The sequence below is a fragment of the Silurus meridionalis genome, chromosome 28 (genome assembly GCF_014805685.1).
Source record: "Silurus meridionalis isolate SWU-2019-XX chromosome 28, ASM1480568v1, whole genome shotgun sequence".
NCBI lineage: Eukaryota > Metazoa > Chordata > Actinopteri > Siluriformes > Siluridae > Silurus > Silurus meridionalis.
Window position 1 is genome coordinate 2,833,371 of NC_060911.1, and position 16,006 is coordinate 2,849,376.

Here is a 16,006-nt window from a genome sequence, read left to right on the forward strand (position 1 = left end):
GTGTAAATGACTAAAGATTCACTTCATCATCTGTACAATAAGCTCTGATCTCACATTTGACCACGTGTCTGAATTCGTTTCATTATTCAGAGTTCTACACGTGTTCATTTATTGGAAATGATCTCATTTAGTGAGGACGACGTCCGAGGCGCATCAGACACCGTTTCCACGTGTTCTCTCTTTGAGTGTGTGAATCCCGTATCTCTCTCCGAATCCAATTTTAAAGCTATCACTTTCCCTAGACCTGAAATCTGCCTGATCCTGGTTTGCAGTAGCTGCTGCACTTCACACAGTGTGCTGCTCATTGATCTGCTACAAGTACAGACAGATTTTAATGGTCTCGTGAGAACGTCGCTTCATTAGCAGTAACACGCATGTAGGTCTACTGTATAAACAAATCAGCACATATACAGTAGATTAGATGATTATAATAATCTGCCTGGCTGCTCGGTGGACTGGTGTGTGTGTGTGTGTGTGTGTGTGTGTGTGTGTGTGTGTTATTGTAACCCTAATATGTTCTCTGATACGCTGAATAAGATGGTATTGTATCAGATGTGTTGATCTGCTCACGTGGGCTCTAATGATGAGAAAAGAAAGTAATACAGGGCTCTGCTGCCTCCTTGTGGCAGACTGCTGCACTTCACTTTAACTGATTCGGCTCTTTTTCCAGTGTTTTCCAGCAAACAAAGAGAAAGTGGACAGTCCGAAAAAGTTGTTTTATTAAAGATTGCACTGGTGAGGAAAATATAATTTTTTCTGGATTGCTCCAGGACTGATTTCATGCGTTTATTTATGAAATAAAATGTGTTATTCAAGGCACTGTTGTAGCATCATAATTGGCCAGTAGGTGGCAGTGTAACGTGTGTTTAATCTAATTGTCACAGGTGTGAATTGAACTATTTGAACAGTAAAGACCACAGGAAAAGGTAGGAGGAAAAAAAAGTCTAATTTGGCATTTATTTATTATTATTTGTGCACAATTGTGTTTATGATTCAAAAAAAAATATAAAAACATTTGTGGTGCCTCAGTAATTAGGAATTCAGTCAATTTCAAAATGCATTTCAGAACATTTGGAGTATGGACTATATTGCAAGCTATAGGGAGGTGGTAGCTCAGTGGTTGAGGATGTGGGTTCGACAATCTGCCACTCTTGGGGCCCTTGAGTAAGGCCCTTAACATTCTGTTCTCCACATATATCTTTTCTTTCTCTAATGTTCCCTGTATCACAGAGTATTTCGTGGTTTTACGTTGTACATTATCAGTTCAAAGCTAAGTGATTGTGATGTTTGGTAGATCCACTCTGAGGACACCTGACCATAATATTGGCTTCTTTTTTTAAAACATCCCCATTCACATTGAGTCTCAATTGTCTTTCCATAATTTCCAGATGAGGAGGCCTTGGGTGCAGTCAGAGTGAAAAAAACTGTACCACCATCTATCATTTCTCTTCCACTTCACAACTGTGCGATACATCATGCCGAACAGACTTCTCCAACACTCTCATATACGTTGTGTATCGCTTCACCTCCTGCTTTATATAATCTAAATGTGGCGCGTCTTTTCTAAAAGGCACTGTCTGATAGTAAGACATGTATTCTGAAACCTTCTCTAACTGGTCCTTGGTGTACCTGAACTGCTGCTCTAAAGACAGGGTACTGGGGAATGATGGTAGGACCTGAGGGCGTGGCTTGTTGATGTCATGTGTGTTAGAAGTGAGAGGAGGAGCGGAGAAACGGGCAGCGATCAGGTTGATGGTTGAAACCCATAACCTCTGTTCTACTTCACTGTCAGTCTGGAAGTAGAAAACTCTGGAGTCTGCAGTCTTGAGGAACAGGAGATAGGGCATGTTTTTGTATTTCAGAGGGTGAGCCACTGCATGATGCAGACTGATGGTAATGTTCTTGCAATCATCTTCACTGTCTAACTGCAGAAGCAGGCCATTCAGAGTTGCACTGAAGTGCTTCCATGATCTCCTGCACCTTCTGGTTTTTCTCCCATTCGCATCCATAACTCTTTTGCACATGAGCTGACCGGTTTTATAGACTGTGTATTCCTCATCGTTTTCCTCATATCTAGAGTTGACTCTGAACGCATATAGTGGACACGCTTTGATCGATTTATAGATGTTCTTCAGATGCACTTCAGGATACCAAGATTGGTCAGAGACGCTATTCAGGTTGTCTATAAATTCTTTACAGGTCATTTTCCTTTTCTGACCCCCATGAAGATCAGCGTTCAGTAGAATCATAGCCCAGCAAAGGTTGTACACACCCTGGTGGAGGTTCAGTGCTCTTTCATTACACTTGAGGTACCAGAGAGAGAAGAAACATATAAAATGATGCTGCAATTGAAATTCATCTTCTGGCCAAAGCACTCGGAGAAACATTCGGAGAGCCAAATCTATAGACACTGATGTGAAGTTAAAATGCATAACGTATGCATTCAAAAAAGATTGAGCTAATTCTAGATTGTTACTCAGCTGCTGGATCATCTCAGGACTTCTAAAATGTTTAAAGTTATAGATTTGCCTGGCCAGGTTTTTCCCTTTTAAATCTATTTTTCTCTTCTCCCAAATTAATCTTAATAGCTGGATTTGATCAGACATGTCTCTTGCAACTTCTCCCCATTCTGTTGATTGAGGTGCAACTTCTTCCTGTCCTGACGCTCCAGGAGCAACTTCTTCCTGTCCTGATGCTCCAGGAGCAACTTCTACATGTCCTGATGCTCCAGGAGCAACGTCTACCTGCCCTGATGCTCCAGGAGCAACGTCTACCTGCCCTGATGATCCAGGAGCAACTTCTACATGTCCTAATGCTCCAGGAGCAACTTCTACATGTCCTGATGCTCCAGGAGAAACTTCTACATGTCCTGATGCTCCAGGTGCAACTTCTTCCTGCCCTGATGCTCCAGGAGCAAATTCTACATGTCCTGATGCTCCAGGTGAAACTTCTACCTGCCCTGATGATCCAGGAGCAACTTCTACATGTCCTAATGCTCCAGGAGCAACTTCTACATGTCCTGATGCTCCAGGAGAAACTTCTACATGTCCTGATGCTCCAGGTGTAACATCTTCCTGCCCTGATGCTCCAGGAGCAAATTCTACATGTCCTGATGCTCCAGGAGCAACATCTACCTGCCCTGATGCTCCAGGAGCAACTTCTACATGTCCTAATGCTCCAGGAGCAACTTCTACATGTCCTGATGCTCCAGGAGAAACTTCTACATGTCCTGATGCTCCAGGAGCAACTTCTACATGTCCTAATGCTCCAGGTGAAACTTCTACCTGCCCTGATGATCCAGGAGCAACTTCTACATGTCCTGATGCTCCAGGAGCAACTTCTACATGTCCTGATGCTCCAGGAGAAACTTCTACATGTCCTGATGCTCCAGGTGCAACTTCTTCCTGCCCTGATGCTCCAGGAGAAACTTCTTCCTGTCCTGATGCTCCAGAAGAAACTTCTTCCTGTCCTGATGCTCCAGGTTCAACTTCTACCTGTCCAGATGCTCCAGGTGCAACTTCTACATGTCCTGATGCTCCAGGAGCAACTTCTTCCTGCCCTGATGCTCCAGGAGCAACTTCATCACTACCTGGCTGTGTTAGGTGGTTTTTAAGTACTGAAGACAGCAGACTCTGTGTTGTTGCTTCTATTAAAGATTCATGTTTCAAGACTTCTTGCTTCATCACATCACAGCTCTACTCACGACTTTTCTATAACGGTGGAGAATGCGCTTAAATATACTCGGAGCGCTGACGTCACAGAGGCCACGCCTCCCGTCTGAGTGGTACCGAGAGTCACGTGGTCACGAACTCAGTATAAACAGAGAAAGCTTAGAGAAAACTCAAAAATAGAGTCTGACATACACAATGAAAAGATAATCGTTTTAATAATAATATTATATATTATATTAATAAGACAAAATTTAATCTGGCTATTTCCTGCAATCGTCATTCAGCGCGCTTGGGGATTTCCACATAAACTCCGCCCCTTTGTGAGGTCCAACCTACTTGTAAATCCCGTGTCCTTTTCCGAGCTGAAAACTAGGAGCAGGGATGCGGGGGATTTGTCCCACGCAATTTTTTTTAATAAAAAGTAAATCCGGTAAAACTTTTTTAATGGAGAGTGTGTGTGTGTGTGTGTGTTCACGACATGTTGAGGTTTTAATAGAGCAATGTATATAAATGCAGAGTGATTTAAAATTCAAAGAAACAAGATAGTTTATACATGACGTTCACGTATCCATGGAAATCAGTCACTCACTTGTCACTACGTCATCATCACGCGCCCTGGTACTGTAGCTCGAGTCGCATCCGCGCTCCCGGTTGTTGAATAATTAGCAAGTTTTAATGGATTTAAAGGATTAGTAGGAAAAATAGCAATATTGTATAATTGATATCTTGACATGTTTGTCAGTTGAGTTCAATACATATTTTCTTTCAACAGTTTGTTTTGAATGACTTGTTTTATTCCTGAAACATGGACTGTAGAATAGAACAAAATAAAGTATTATTTGAATGTGAAAGTATTAATTACTGTGTGCCATGTACTGTACATACACAAAATACAATTTAAAATACAGTAATTTCCGGACTATTAAAAGCACCCATATATAAGCCACACCCACTGAATTTGACAAAGATTTTTATTTTACCCATAAATATGCCGCACCTGTATATAAGCTGCAGGTGTCTACACTGAAACTAACGAACTTTACACAGGCTTTAATGAAAGACAGTGTCTGTTACACGGCTTGTATCTAAACAGTAGCCTACCAAGTAAGTCATAGTTCACTGTCTTCCTCCTTATAATTTCACTCTGCTGTACCGGTGCCCTCGAGTGTTCTGAAAAGCCTTTAAATAAAATGTATTATTATTATTATTATTGTGACGAGCAGTGAGAACTTTATTTTGGAGTTGACCAGCGTTTCGGCAGAGCTTTCAGGGAGAACACAACATGCTGCACATTGTCTGTTTCATTTTGGCAGATTGGATTTATTTCCTTTCCTATTTTTACTAGCTGCTGTTTTTTTGAGAATTTGAAAAGCATTCTTAAGTCATGACACTCTCTTATTGTCAAAATACTCTCATATAGTCTCAAATACTCTCAAATAGTCTCAAATATTCTCATATAGTCTCAAATACTCTCATATAGTATCATATACTCTCAAATACTCTTAAATAGTCTCAAATACTCTCATATAGTCTCAAATTCTCTCAGTCTTAAATACTCATATACTTTCAAATACTCTAACATAGTTTCAAATACTCTCATATACGCTCTTTTAGTCTCAAATACTCAATATACTCTCACATACCCTCATATAGTCTCAAATAATCTCATATATGCTTATAGTCTCATATACTCCCAATACTCTCACAGTCTTAAATACTTTCATATACTCTTAAATACTCTCATATAGTCTCAAATACTCTCAAATAGTCTCAAATATTCTCATATAGTCTCAAATACTCTCATATAGTATCATATACTCTCAAATACTCTTAAATAGTCTCAAATACTCTCATATAGTCTCAAATTCTCTCAGTCTTAAATACTCATATACTTTCAAATACTCTAACATAGTTTCAAATACTCTCATATACGCTCTTTTAGTCTCAAATACTCAATATACTCTCACATACCCTCATATAGTCTCAAATAATCTCATATATGCTTATAGTCTCATATACTCCCAATACTCTCACAGTCTTAAATACTTTCATATACTCTTAAATACTCTCATATAGTCCCAAATACTCTAATATAGTTTTAAATACTAACATATTGTCTCATATACTCTCACATACTCTCATATACTCTCAGATACTGTCAAATATTTCTAAAGCAGAAAGTTTTACTTTTGATTATATTAATGATGTTAAGAAATGGAATATACAGTGCACTGGAAATTTAGTGAGATCCTCACAGTGTCTTGAGACAAATGAATTCTCTTAGTTTAAGACCAAGACAGGACCAAATCCAAATGCATTTGATTGTGACACAAGGCCGAGACATTTAAAGATTGGTCTTCAGACAGGGCTCAAATAGTTTTACAGCACTATACACTAGGATTTAGGGATTTCTCCTGAAGTCCACAATCATCTCCACATCTCCAGGTTGTTGTGGCTGCACCAGACAGCCAGCTGTTAAATCTCAGTTCTGTATGCAGACTCATTAGATTAGATTAGATTAGATTTAACTTTATCGTCATGCAAGGTACATGAAATGCAGTACGTGTAAATGTCTGCAGGACAGTTGAACTGTTTTTTGTTATTAATACAAGTTCATTTCACTTCATGAAAATGTAAACAGAAGGTTAAAAATGTAATGTGTATGTGCACGTTTCTTTAAAACTACGTGATGTACACGTGATGCCAGTGTTTGTGCGCGGGACTATGGAATTATGGGTCAGAGCGTAGCAACGACATGGACACATTAACATGCTGATATGAACGGCTCAAAGGCGCACACGTTTTCACGGTGCCTCACGAGAGAGCGAGTGAGAGCGTGTAAATAAATTCAGACGACATCAGAAAGATGCGTGGACTTTATTTTATTGAACCAGTGCAGCTACAGTTAGCATCAAACCAGTAAGGGTATGAGGTCTATGTTTACAGGGATGAGGGTGAATAATGCACAGTAGGTAAAAAAATAATATAGAGGGTATATAGCAATATATATATTTGACAGAGGAGTCTGTGGAGGTGCAGTCATTGGGGTTTAGTGAGAAGAGCAGTGGAGGAGTGAACCCCTGGGGGTGTTGATGGTGCAGCTGTTTGACATGAATTTCTCCACTCTTGCTATTTGTTGCCCGTCAGAAAGCTGGTGATCCACTGACAAAAAGAGCATTTTTGTGATGATTGTACATGAGGCTAAACTCAAGGACACGAACAGGATCCTTAAATAAGTCCCAAATGTTGCCCTTCAGAAAGGCCAACACCAGTCTCCCAAATGACTTCATGGCATTTCTTTGGGATGGAGATGATGGTGGAGCGTTTGGAGCAGGCAGAGACTTTGCACAGCTTCAGTGATGGTGCTTTGCTTCTTGTTTGTTTCCTGAAGACCTTAAACACATCATCTTCACCGATCCGAAGTGCACCAGGAGGGGAGAGGGGGGCTGCTGCTATAGGTGTTGATGGTCGTCAAATAAACGAATTCTAAGAAATTATTTTCAAATCGTAGTCACATTTCAGCTCATTCATGATTTTACTTTTTTCCCCCCACAATATTTCAATCTGTCTTGTATTATTTGCTCTTGATGATGTCCCGGTTTCAGCTTTTTTTTTTTTTTTTTTTGTGGTAGAAACTCACATTTGCACGTTTAAGTACTGATCTGCGTTCTCCAACGCTCTCGAATACACTGTGTAGCGCTTAAATTCGTACTCCGTGCTTTTAGAAGGTGAGGTATCTTTCATAGAACGCTTTGTCACAGAGTAAAACATGTATTCTGAAACTTTGTACTTGGTGTATTCCACCTGCTGCTTTAGCGACAGGGGACTGGGGAATGATGGTAGGACCTGAGGATGTTCCTCAATACGATTTGAGGTAGAGATGAGAGGTGGAGCAGAGTAACGGGCGGCGATCAGGTTAATGGTCTCAACCCATATTTTTTGCTCTTTTTCACTCTCAGCCTTGATGTAGAAAACTCTGGAGTCTGCCGTCTTGAGACACAGGACATTCGACATGTTTTTGTGCATCTGAGGGTAAGCCAGTGCATGATGCAGTCTAATAGTAATCTTTTCTTTCTTAAAGTACTTTTTGTATTTAGACTGCACTTCGTCTAACTGCAGAACCATCCCTTGTAGAACTGCACTAAAGGGCTTCCATGATCTCCTGTCTATTCTGGTTCTTTTCCTATTCCCATCCATAACTCTTTTGCAAATGAGATAACCAGTTTTGGGCTGAACTGTGATGGTAGGCTCTTCTTTAATTTGCTGAGGTCTAGATTTTATATTTCTGGCACATAGAGGAGATTTCTTGATACATTTATAGATGAATTTCAGCAATTCCACGTCGTACACAATTCTTTTACTTATTGAATTCAGATTTACTGTAAATTCTTTAAAGGTCATTTTCTTCCCTTTATTGCCCCCATAGAAATCAGTGTTCAGTAGAATCATAGCACAGCAAAGGTTGTACAATGCTTCTTGGAGCCTTAGTGGTCTTTCATTACACTCAAGGTACCAGAGAGTAAAGTACTTTATAAGCAGATGCTGCAATTTAAGTTCATCTTCTGGCCAAAGCACTTGGAGGAACAGTCGAAAAGCAGAATCAATAAACATTGTTACAAAGTCGAAATGGCTTGCATACGCCTTCACTGTGACCTCAGCCAATTCCAGATCATAAACCAGTTGCTGAATAAACTCAGGCCTTCTAAAATCTTTAATGTGTCGCATATATCTGGCCAGGTTTCTCCTCCTCAAAACACATTTTTTCCGTTCCCAGAATAATCTCGCACTCTGGATCGTTTCAAAGATGTCCTCCTGAATGTCTTCCACAACCTCTTCCTGTTCTGATGATTCAGGTGCAACTTCTTCCTGTTCTGATGATTCAGGTGCAACTACTTCCTGTTCTGATAATTCAGTTGCAACACTTTCCTGTTCTGATAATTCAGTTGCAACTTCTTTATGTTCTGATTCTCCACTTGAAACATCTTCCTGTCCTGAGGATTCAGGTGCAATTACTTCCTGTCCTGATACTCCATTTTCAAATTCTTCCTGTCCTGATACTCCACTTTCAAATTCTTCCTGTTCTGATGCTCCACTTTCAAATTCTTCCTGTTCTGATGCTCCACTTGAAACTTCTTCCAGTTCTAATGATTTAGTTGCAGCTTCTTCCTGTTCTGATTCTCCACTTGCAGCTTCTTCCTTTTTATCAGTGCCTGACTGTGCTGGCAATGTTTTCAAATCTGGTTGCATTCTTATCGATTTCACCAAATCACACACTACCTAACGACCTAATGAGAGAAGCGTGTGTTCTGCTGCTTATATGGGCCCCGGTTACGTCACAGAGTCCGTGGCCACGCCCCCCAATATTACGCATTATCGTGTTCTCAGGCAGCCCGCGAGACTTCAGCCCAACTGTATTCTCGCGAGACACTTAGAGTCACGTGATCATAGACGTATAACTCCATAGATTTCCCATTAGCCGCTTGCTCGCACGTCCCGCGTCCGCCATCTTGGTTCGGCCAAAAGTTCCGTGTAAACAAATGCAGCTAAACAGAAGCGCAAAAACAAACAAAAACTAAAAAAAAAATTCCAGTTACTTACAATCTCGATAGTTATACTAGATATAAAATGATTTAATAATAAATTGTGAAAGCTCACACTTGTCTTGTAATATATATGTGTGGCTTTTTTCACAATTAAAATTAAATTAAATTGACAATAAATTCAAAAAAGCCTTGTAAGTAAAGTATTTTCTGGGTTTAACCTCAACATTTGAACTATTCTTGTGCTTTGGGTCAGAACATCCCTCATTCCCTTTAGGGCACCACTGCTTTAGACGTTACCTTTAACATGCTAATCTATTTGTTTTTTTTCCCCTGACTTCCTCAGACAACTCTCTGCTTTGCTTTCACCAGTTCATGTTCAGCACGGCGTGTAACACTAATTAAAGAACCCAATTCTCTTGAAACATAAATATAATCCTCTTTAATATTTGTCTTGTTTTTTAAGCGGGACCTACTTTCCGCAGAAGTCCATCATATTTCGTTCCAGCAAGAGATGAAGCTGTGATTTACTGTACCTTCATTAGAAACAAGTTTAGATATCATTTTGAGAAAGATCTGCAGACGTTTCTCACATTGTCATTAAGGGGCAGAGTGCAGATTAATGAGAACAAATCAGTTTGTATCAGACTGCAACATAACACAATTGAAAAAAAGTGACCGTGATCTGGAGTTTCAGAATGCAGTGTACTGTGACTTGAATAAGTTTTACAGTGAGATTGTGTATTTAATGTGTTCTTCATAATGACACAGAAATGCCAATATCACTACATTGATTAATGAGTAAATGCAGAAATGGACCAGTGTTTAATCGTCAACTAAATAAATTCTACTGAAGTTTTTTAAATCATCGTGTCACCTTTTGGCTCATTTACAATTTCACCTATTATTAGGTTTAGCACTACAGCAGCTACATCGTATTGGACATGCACATAAACAAATCAGACATCACTGCGCCATTTAAGGACCTTTATTTCTATCTAGAACTAGTGAACAAAATGTAAAAGGTTTCAGCTGTTTTTTTATTTTTGCAGTAGGACCTCTTTGAGTCTCAAATTTGAGTCTCGAACAGGCTTCTCCAACGCTCTCGCATACGTCGTGTAGCGCTTCACCTCCTGCTCTATGTAATCTGAAGGTGACATATCCTTCCTAAAAGGCACTGTCTTATAGTAAGACATGTATTCTGAAACCTTCTGTAACTGGTCCTTGGTGTATTCGAGCTGCCGCTCCAGAGGCAGACGACTGGAGAATGTTGGTAGGACCTGAGGGCAATGTGTCTTTGTGTTCGAATAAGAAGTGAGAGGAGGAGCGGAGTAACGTGCGGCGATCAGGTTAATAGTCGCGACCCATAACCTTCGTTCTACTTCACTATCGGCCTGGAAGTAGAAAACTCTGGAGTCTGCAGTCTTGAGGTACAGGACATGAGGCTTGTTTTTGTATTCCAGAGGGTAAGCCACTGCATGATGCAGACTGATGGTAATGTTCTTGCAATGTAATTCTTCACCGTCTATATGCAGAACCATGCCTTTTAAAACTGCATTGAAAGACTTCCATGATCTCCTGTACTTAATGGTTTTTCTTCCATTCTCATCCATAACTCTTTTGCACATGAGATGACCAGTTTTGTGGACTTTGGTGTTAGACTTTTCTTCAATGTCCTGAAGTCTGGATTTGACTCTGCAGACATGCAGTGGATTCATTTTGATCGATTTATAGATGTGCTTCAGCAAGTCCACAGAGTAATTAAAATTACCAGAGACGCTATTCAGGTTATCTATAAATTCTTCACAGGTCATTTTTTTCCTTTCTTTCTGACCCCCGTTAAGATCAGCGTTCAGTATAATCATAGCCCAGCACAGGTTGTACACACCCTGGTGGAGGTAGAGGGATCTTTTGTTACGCTTGAGGTACCAGAGAGAGAAGTACCTTATGAACAGATGCTGCAGTTGAATTTCATCTTCTGGCCAAAGCACTCTGAGGAAAAATCGGAGAGCCACATTTATAGACATTGATGTGAAGTTGAAGTAGCTTACATACATCCTCACTGTGGCATCAGCTAATTCCTGATCATTACTCAGCTGCCGAATCATCTCAGAACTTCTAAAATCTTTAATGTGGTAGTAATGTGGTAATGTGGCAAGGTTTCTCCTACTCAAAACACTTTTTTCTGCTTCCCAGAATAGTCTCGCTTGCTGGATTTTTTCACAGATGACCTCCTGAATGTCTCTCTCAGCTTCTTTCTGTCCTGATGCTCCAGGTGCAACTTTTACCTGCCCTGATGCTCCAGGTGCAACTTCTACCTGCCCTGATGCTCCAGGTGCATCTTCTACCTGTCCAGATGCTTCAGGAGCAACTTCTACCTGTCCAGATGCTCCAGGAGCAACTTCTACCTGTCCAGATGCTCCAGGTGCAACTTCTACCTGTCCTAAAGCTCCAGGTGCAACTTCTACATGCCCTGATGCTCCAGGTGCAACTTCTACATGTTCATCAGTGCCTGGCTGCGTTAGCTGTTTTTTTGAGTCTGATGACAGACTGCTGTTTGTTACTGTTTGTAAGAGCTCCATCCCTTCATGCTTTCACTCACGGCTCAGCCATAATATGAGAGGAGGGCGTGTGTGTGCAGCTGTTTACAACTGCTCGGATCGCTTACGTCACAGAGCTCATGACCACGACCCCTCGTCCGAGCGCCTGTGACAGTCCGCGAGATTTCGGCCTAATTCCAGAACTGTGTTCTCGCGAGACACGAAGAATCACGTGGTCACGGACTATCGAGAGGAGAGATCCGAATCCGTTTTCCGATTCGAATCCTTCTGAATCACTCAGTGAATGGATCCGAGAGTCACTTGAGTCAATTAAGTCATTTGAGTTGGTATCGATTCTGCCTGCTTTTTCAATGGAATTCCGCTAAAGTACAAAAAAAAAAAAAAAAAAAAAAAATCTAGTCAAAAGTCTCTCAGATCCCTTCAAGATTACGCTTATTAAATTTGTGGAAATATATTTATCCATTGATCACAAAGGCAGAAGTATTGAATCACATGTCCATTTATTTCCCAAACAGTACAATATACAATAATTGATCCAACAGCTTGGAGTAGATTTTGAGTATTTGAGACTATGCTATTAGATTTCTGTAACTGAAACTGTAAAAATATGTGTCATGACATCCATGTGGTTTACACGCTGATACAATCCTTAGTGTAAATAACTAACACTAGCATGTGTAAATGGTTAAGATTTTACATTTACATCAGACACTCAATGTAAAATAACCTCTATCAGCACTAACGCCTCTCTTCATCAACGTGTCATCATAAGTTCTGACCCGGTTCTGTTCACAGCTGAAAAAAACACCCATTGTTTCTTGTTCTGCTTGATGCTTTGGCAATGCGTGTGAGCTGTTTCTTCAGACGAAAGTCCAATAAGCAAGTCCCAGGTATGTCTTGTGGTGGTGAAGTGGTAAGCACTGTAGTCTTGAACATCTGAGAGCCCTGGTTCAAGACTGACTTGAAATCAGTTTGCTAACATGGTATGAAGCTTAATGTCCTTAACTTTACCTTTAATCTGTGAGGTTGCTGGTTTGAATCCCAGCCTGGTCTCAAATAAATGATTGTAGGAGATTGTTGGGCACAGGTGTTTTAGATATTTAGTAATTTATATATATATATATAAAAAATCCAACCCCATATTGGAATATTTTAACAAAAAATTATGACAAGCCAAAAAAAACACCACCAACAGAGAAAGCGATGTTGACATGTTCTCAGGCAGCACATTGATGTTTACTGTGCACTGAACCTCATCCATTGGGAGCTGAAAGAAAACAACCATCTCTTTCATCTACTAAATATAGCAGTCATATGTGAGACATTTTTCAGGACAAAACTCCAACTGTTTGGGGATAAAATATGCAAACATTTTCCAAATGAAACCTCTGTCTTCAGAATAGTTTGTGAATATGAAACAAAAAGAAAACCCAAATAGTGATCAAGCAGAACGCACAACTAGTTAACACAAATACGGTCTAGTTATAAGTGTGTGTGACCTAGACTTACCCAGAGCTGAAGGTCTGGAACAAGAGGTCATGCTTTGACCTCAATAGTGGTGGACCTGTAAGAAATAAAACACCTAGTTCTTAATGTGTGTGGCGCTGCCATCTAGCGGGGAATAAAGGCATGACAGGTGGGCGGCAATTAACGGCAGGATTAATTGTTTAATTAATATTTGTGTTTTTAATTAATCCTAATTTATGATTTTCTCTACGCTATACTTTTATTTTCTTCATTTTTTACATTGATGCTATTTCACGTTATTGATTTACAACTTTTTACATTTCAAAACATTTTATATTTTAAGACGATGTATTTCATTGCAATTTTCTGGGGTAAAATCTGGGGTAAAATCCACCCCCCTCTAAAGAATGGAATGACAAAAAAAAGTTTGAGAAAACACTGGATTACAGGGTTGTGAAGCTCCTGCCATCGTGCTGTGTAGAAATCACTTCCATTATTTAAAACAGGTTCAGTCAAAATTAAAAAGTCACCATTTTATTAAATAATTGAATAAAATATTATTAAATAGTATTTTTCTCACTGCTCTGGACCGCATCTGATTATTCCTGTTTTCATCTCGAAGCTTCATGCCGCCCACGTGACTCCCCGTGTCCACGTCAGACGCTCGGATTGGGGGCGGGGCCAGTGTCTGTGACGTAAGCACGCCTATAAAAGCCGTTAAGTATAGTAGACAGACGCAGTTGGATACAAATAATGCTGAGAGAAATGTCATGGTTATTTTCTCCTTTTCTGTCATCAGTGATTAATGTCTGGCTGCCAATGCCAGTCAATAACGAACAGAAAGGTTCCCCAAGCACAACTCAGAAAAAGAATGTTGCACCCAGAGCAACAGACCAGACAGAAGAGGATATGAAGAACATACAAATGTGTATGAAAGCGCAAATCCTAGCCAGGCATCTCTATCAACAAGAAGTGTACAAAATCCCTGAGTTAATTAGGCAGGCAAGTAATGATCAGGAGTTTGCCGAGGAAACAGTGAAAGCTTACGTGACGTACTTTAAGTTCGAATCGATGCCTATCGACGAGGCTCTCCGATCGTTCCTCAAAGTCTTTTGGCCAGTGGATGAACTTATGTTACAGCGTCTACTTATAAATCACTTCACTCAGCAGTACATTGCGTGTAATAAGCTGCAACGCGAAATCCTTCCCGAGCTGTACAAACTGAGCTACGCCATCATCATGCTGAACGCTGATCTCCATAGTGGACACAAAGGGAAGAAAATGACTTTCAGTGAATTTTTAACAAACTTGACTAGAACACGTAGCAACCAGCATGAGTACAATCCGGTCCACTTAATGAAAACCTATAACTCGATTAAAACACAAAAGCTTCAAGTGTTCAGTGTAAAAACTAGATGGCAGAACACATCATGTGAGATCGACTATATTGCCAAAGCTGGTCATCTCATCTGCAAAAGAGTAATGGATGGGAATGGGAGAAAAACCAGAAAGGGAAGGAGATCATGGAAGCCCTTTACTGCAGTTCTAAAAGACATGGTTCTGCAGTTACAAAACGACATAATCGCGCACAAGATTGCCATCCGACTGCATCATGCCGTGGCTTACCCTCTGGAGCACAACAAGAGGCCCCATGTGCTGTTCCTCAAAACCGCAGACTCCAGCGTCTACTACTTCCAGACTGAGAGTGAAGAAGAGCAGAGGTCTTGGGTTGCGACTATTAACCAGATTGCTGCCCGTTACTCTGCTCCTCCTCTCACTTCTGCTTCAAGCAGCAATAAGGAAAATTGCCCTCAGGTCCTACCAACATTTTCCAGTCCTCTGTCTCTAAAGCAACAGCTCAAGTACCTCAAAGACCAGTTAAAGAAGTTTTCAACACAAGACATTGTTGACTTTATAGCATTTCAGAATAGAGAAGACACTCTACCTTTTGATTATATGCAGCAGGAAGTGATGCGCTACACAACGTATGTGAGCGCGTTAGAGAATCCTGTTAAAGAATCCTGACTGAAGCAACGTTGGCATAAGTACAGTGGGGCAAAAAAGTATTTAGTCAGCCACCAATTGTGTAATTTATCCCACTTAAAAAGATGAAAACTGTGGGAGCAATTATTAAAAAATAGAAGACATAAAAGACCACTGATAATCTCCCTCGATCTGGGTCTCCACGCAAGATCTCACCCCATGGGGTGAAAATGATCACAAGAACGGTGAGCAAAAATTCCAGAACCACACATGGGGACCTGGTGAATGACCTGCAGAAAGCTGGGACCAAAGTAACAAAGGCTACCATCAGTAACACACAACGCCACCAGGGACTCAAATCCTGCAGTGCCAGACGTGTCCCCCTGCTTAAGCCAGTACATGTCCGGGCCCGTCTGAAGTTTGCCAGAGAGCGTTTGGATGATCCAGAAGAGGATTGGGAGAATGTCATATGGTCAGATAAAACCAAAATAGAACTTTTTGGTAAAAAAAAAACCTCAACGTGGGTTTGGAGGAGAAATAATGCTGAGTTGCATCCAAAGAACACCATACCTACTGTGAAGCATGGGGGTGGAAACATCCTGCTTTGGGGCTGTTTTTCTGCAAAGGGACCAAGACGACTGATCCATGTAAAAGAAAGAATGAATGGGGCCATGTATCGTGAGATTTTAAGTGAAAACCTCCTTCCATCAGCAAGGGCGTTGAAGATGAAACGTGGCTGGGTCTTTCAGCATGACGATGATCCCAAACACACCCCCCGGGCAAC

General features: G+C 40.6%; 2 protein-coding genes across 4 annotated transcripts; both read right to left on the minus strand.

Annotated features, from left to right (window-relative positions):
* Positions 1 to 899: 899 nt before the first annotated feature.
* On the minus strand, positions 900 to 3,683 carry LOC124381167 (PH and SEC7 domain-containing protein 1-like). The gene has a single exon (XM_046842584.1). The coding sequence runs from the start codon at positions 3,681 to 3,683 to the stop codon at positions 1,440 to 1,442; it is 2,244 nt and encodes a 747-aa protein (XP_046698540.1). The 3' UTR covers positions 900 to 1,439.
* Positions 3,684 to 10,184: 6,501 nt separating this feature from the next.
* Positions 10,185 to 13,894, minus strand: LOC124381253 (PH and SEC7 domain-containing protein 1-like). 3 transcript variants are annotated; one of them, XM_046842699.1, is made up of 3 exons: positions 13,820 to 13,894; positions 13,282 to 13,336; positions 10,185 to 12,133 (listed from the first exon to the last, which is right to left on the minus strand). In XM_046842699.1, the coding sequence occupies exon 3, from the start codon at positions 11,791 to 11,793 to the stop codon at positions 10,252 to 10,254; it is 1,542 nt and encodes a 513-aa protein (XP_046698655.1). In that variant the 5' UTR covers positions 11,794 to 12,133; positions 13,282 to 13,336; positions 13,820 to 13,894; the 3' UTR covers positions 10,185 to 10,251. The 3 variants fall into 3 exon arrangements, with proteins under 3 accessions (XP_046698655.1, XP_046698654.1, XP_046698656.1); XM_046842698.1 differs by having other exon boundaries at positions 13,687 to 13,872; XM_046842700.1 differs by having other exon boundaries at positions 10,185 to 11,203; positions 11,382 to 12,133; positions 13,282 to 13,856.
* Between the last annotated feature and the right edge of the window lie 2,112 nt (positions 13,895 to 16,006).

What these genes read in the sequence shown, in the direction of transcription:
- LOC124381167 (XM_046842584.1), bottom strand. Translation starts at nt 3,683, where the DNA reads ATGAAGCAAGAAGTCTTGAAACATGAATCTTTAATAGAAGCAACAACA.
- LOC124381253 (XM_046842699.1), bottom strand. Translation starts at nt 11,793, where the DNA reads ATGGAGCTCTTACAAACAGTAACAAACAGCAGTCTGTCATCAGACTCA.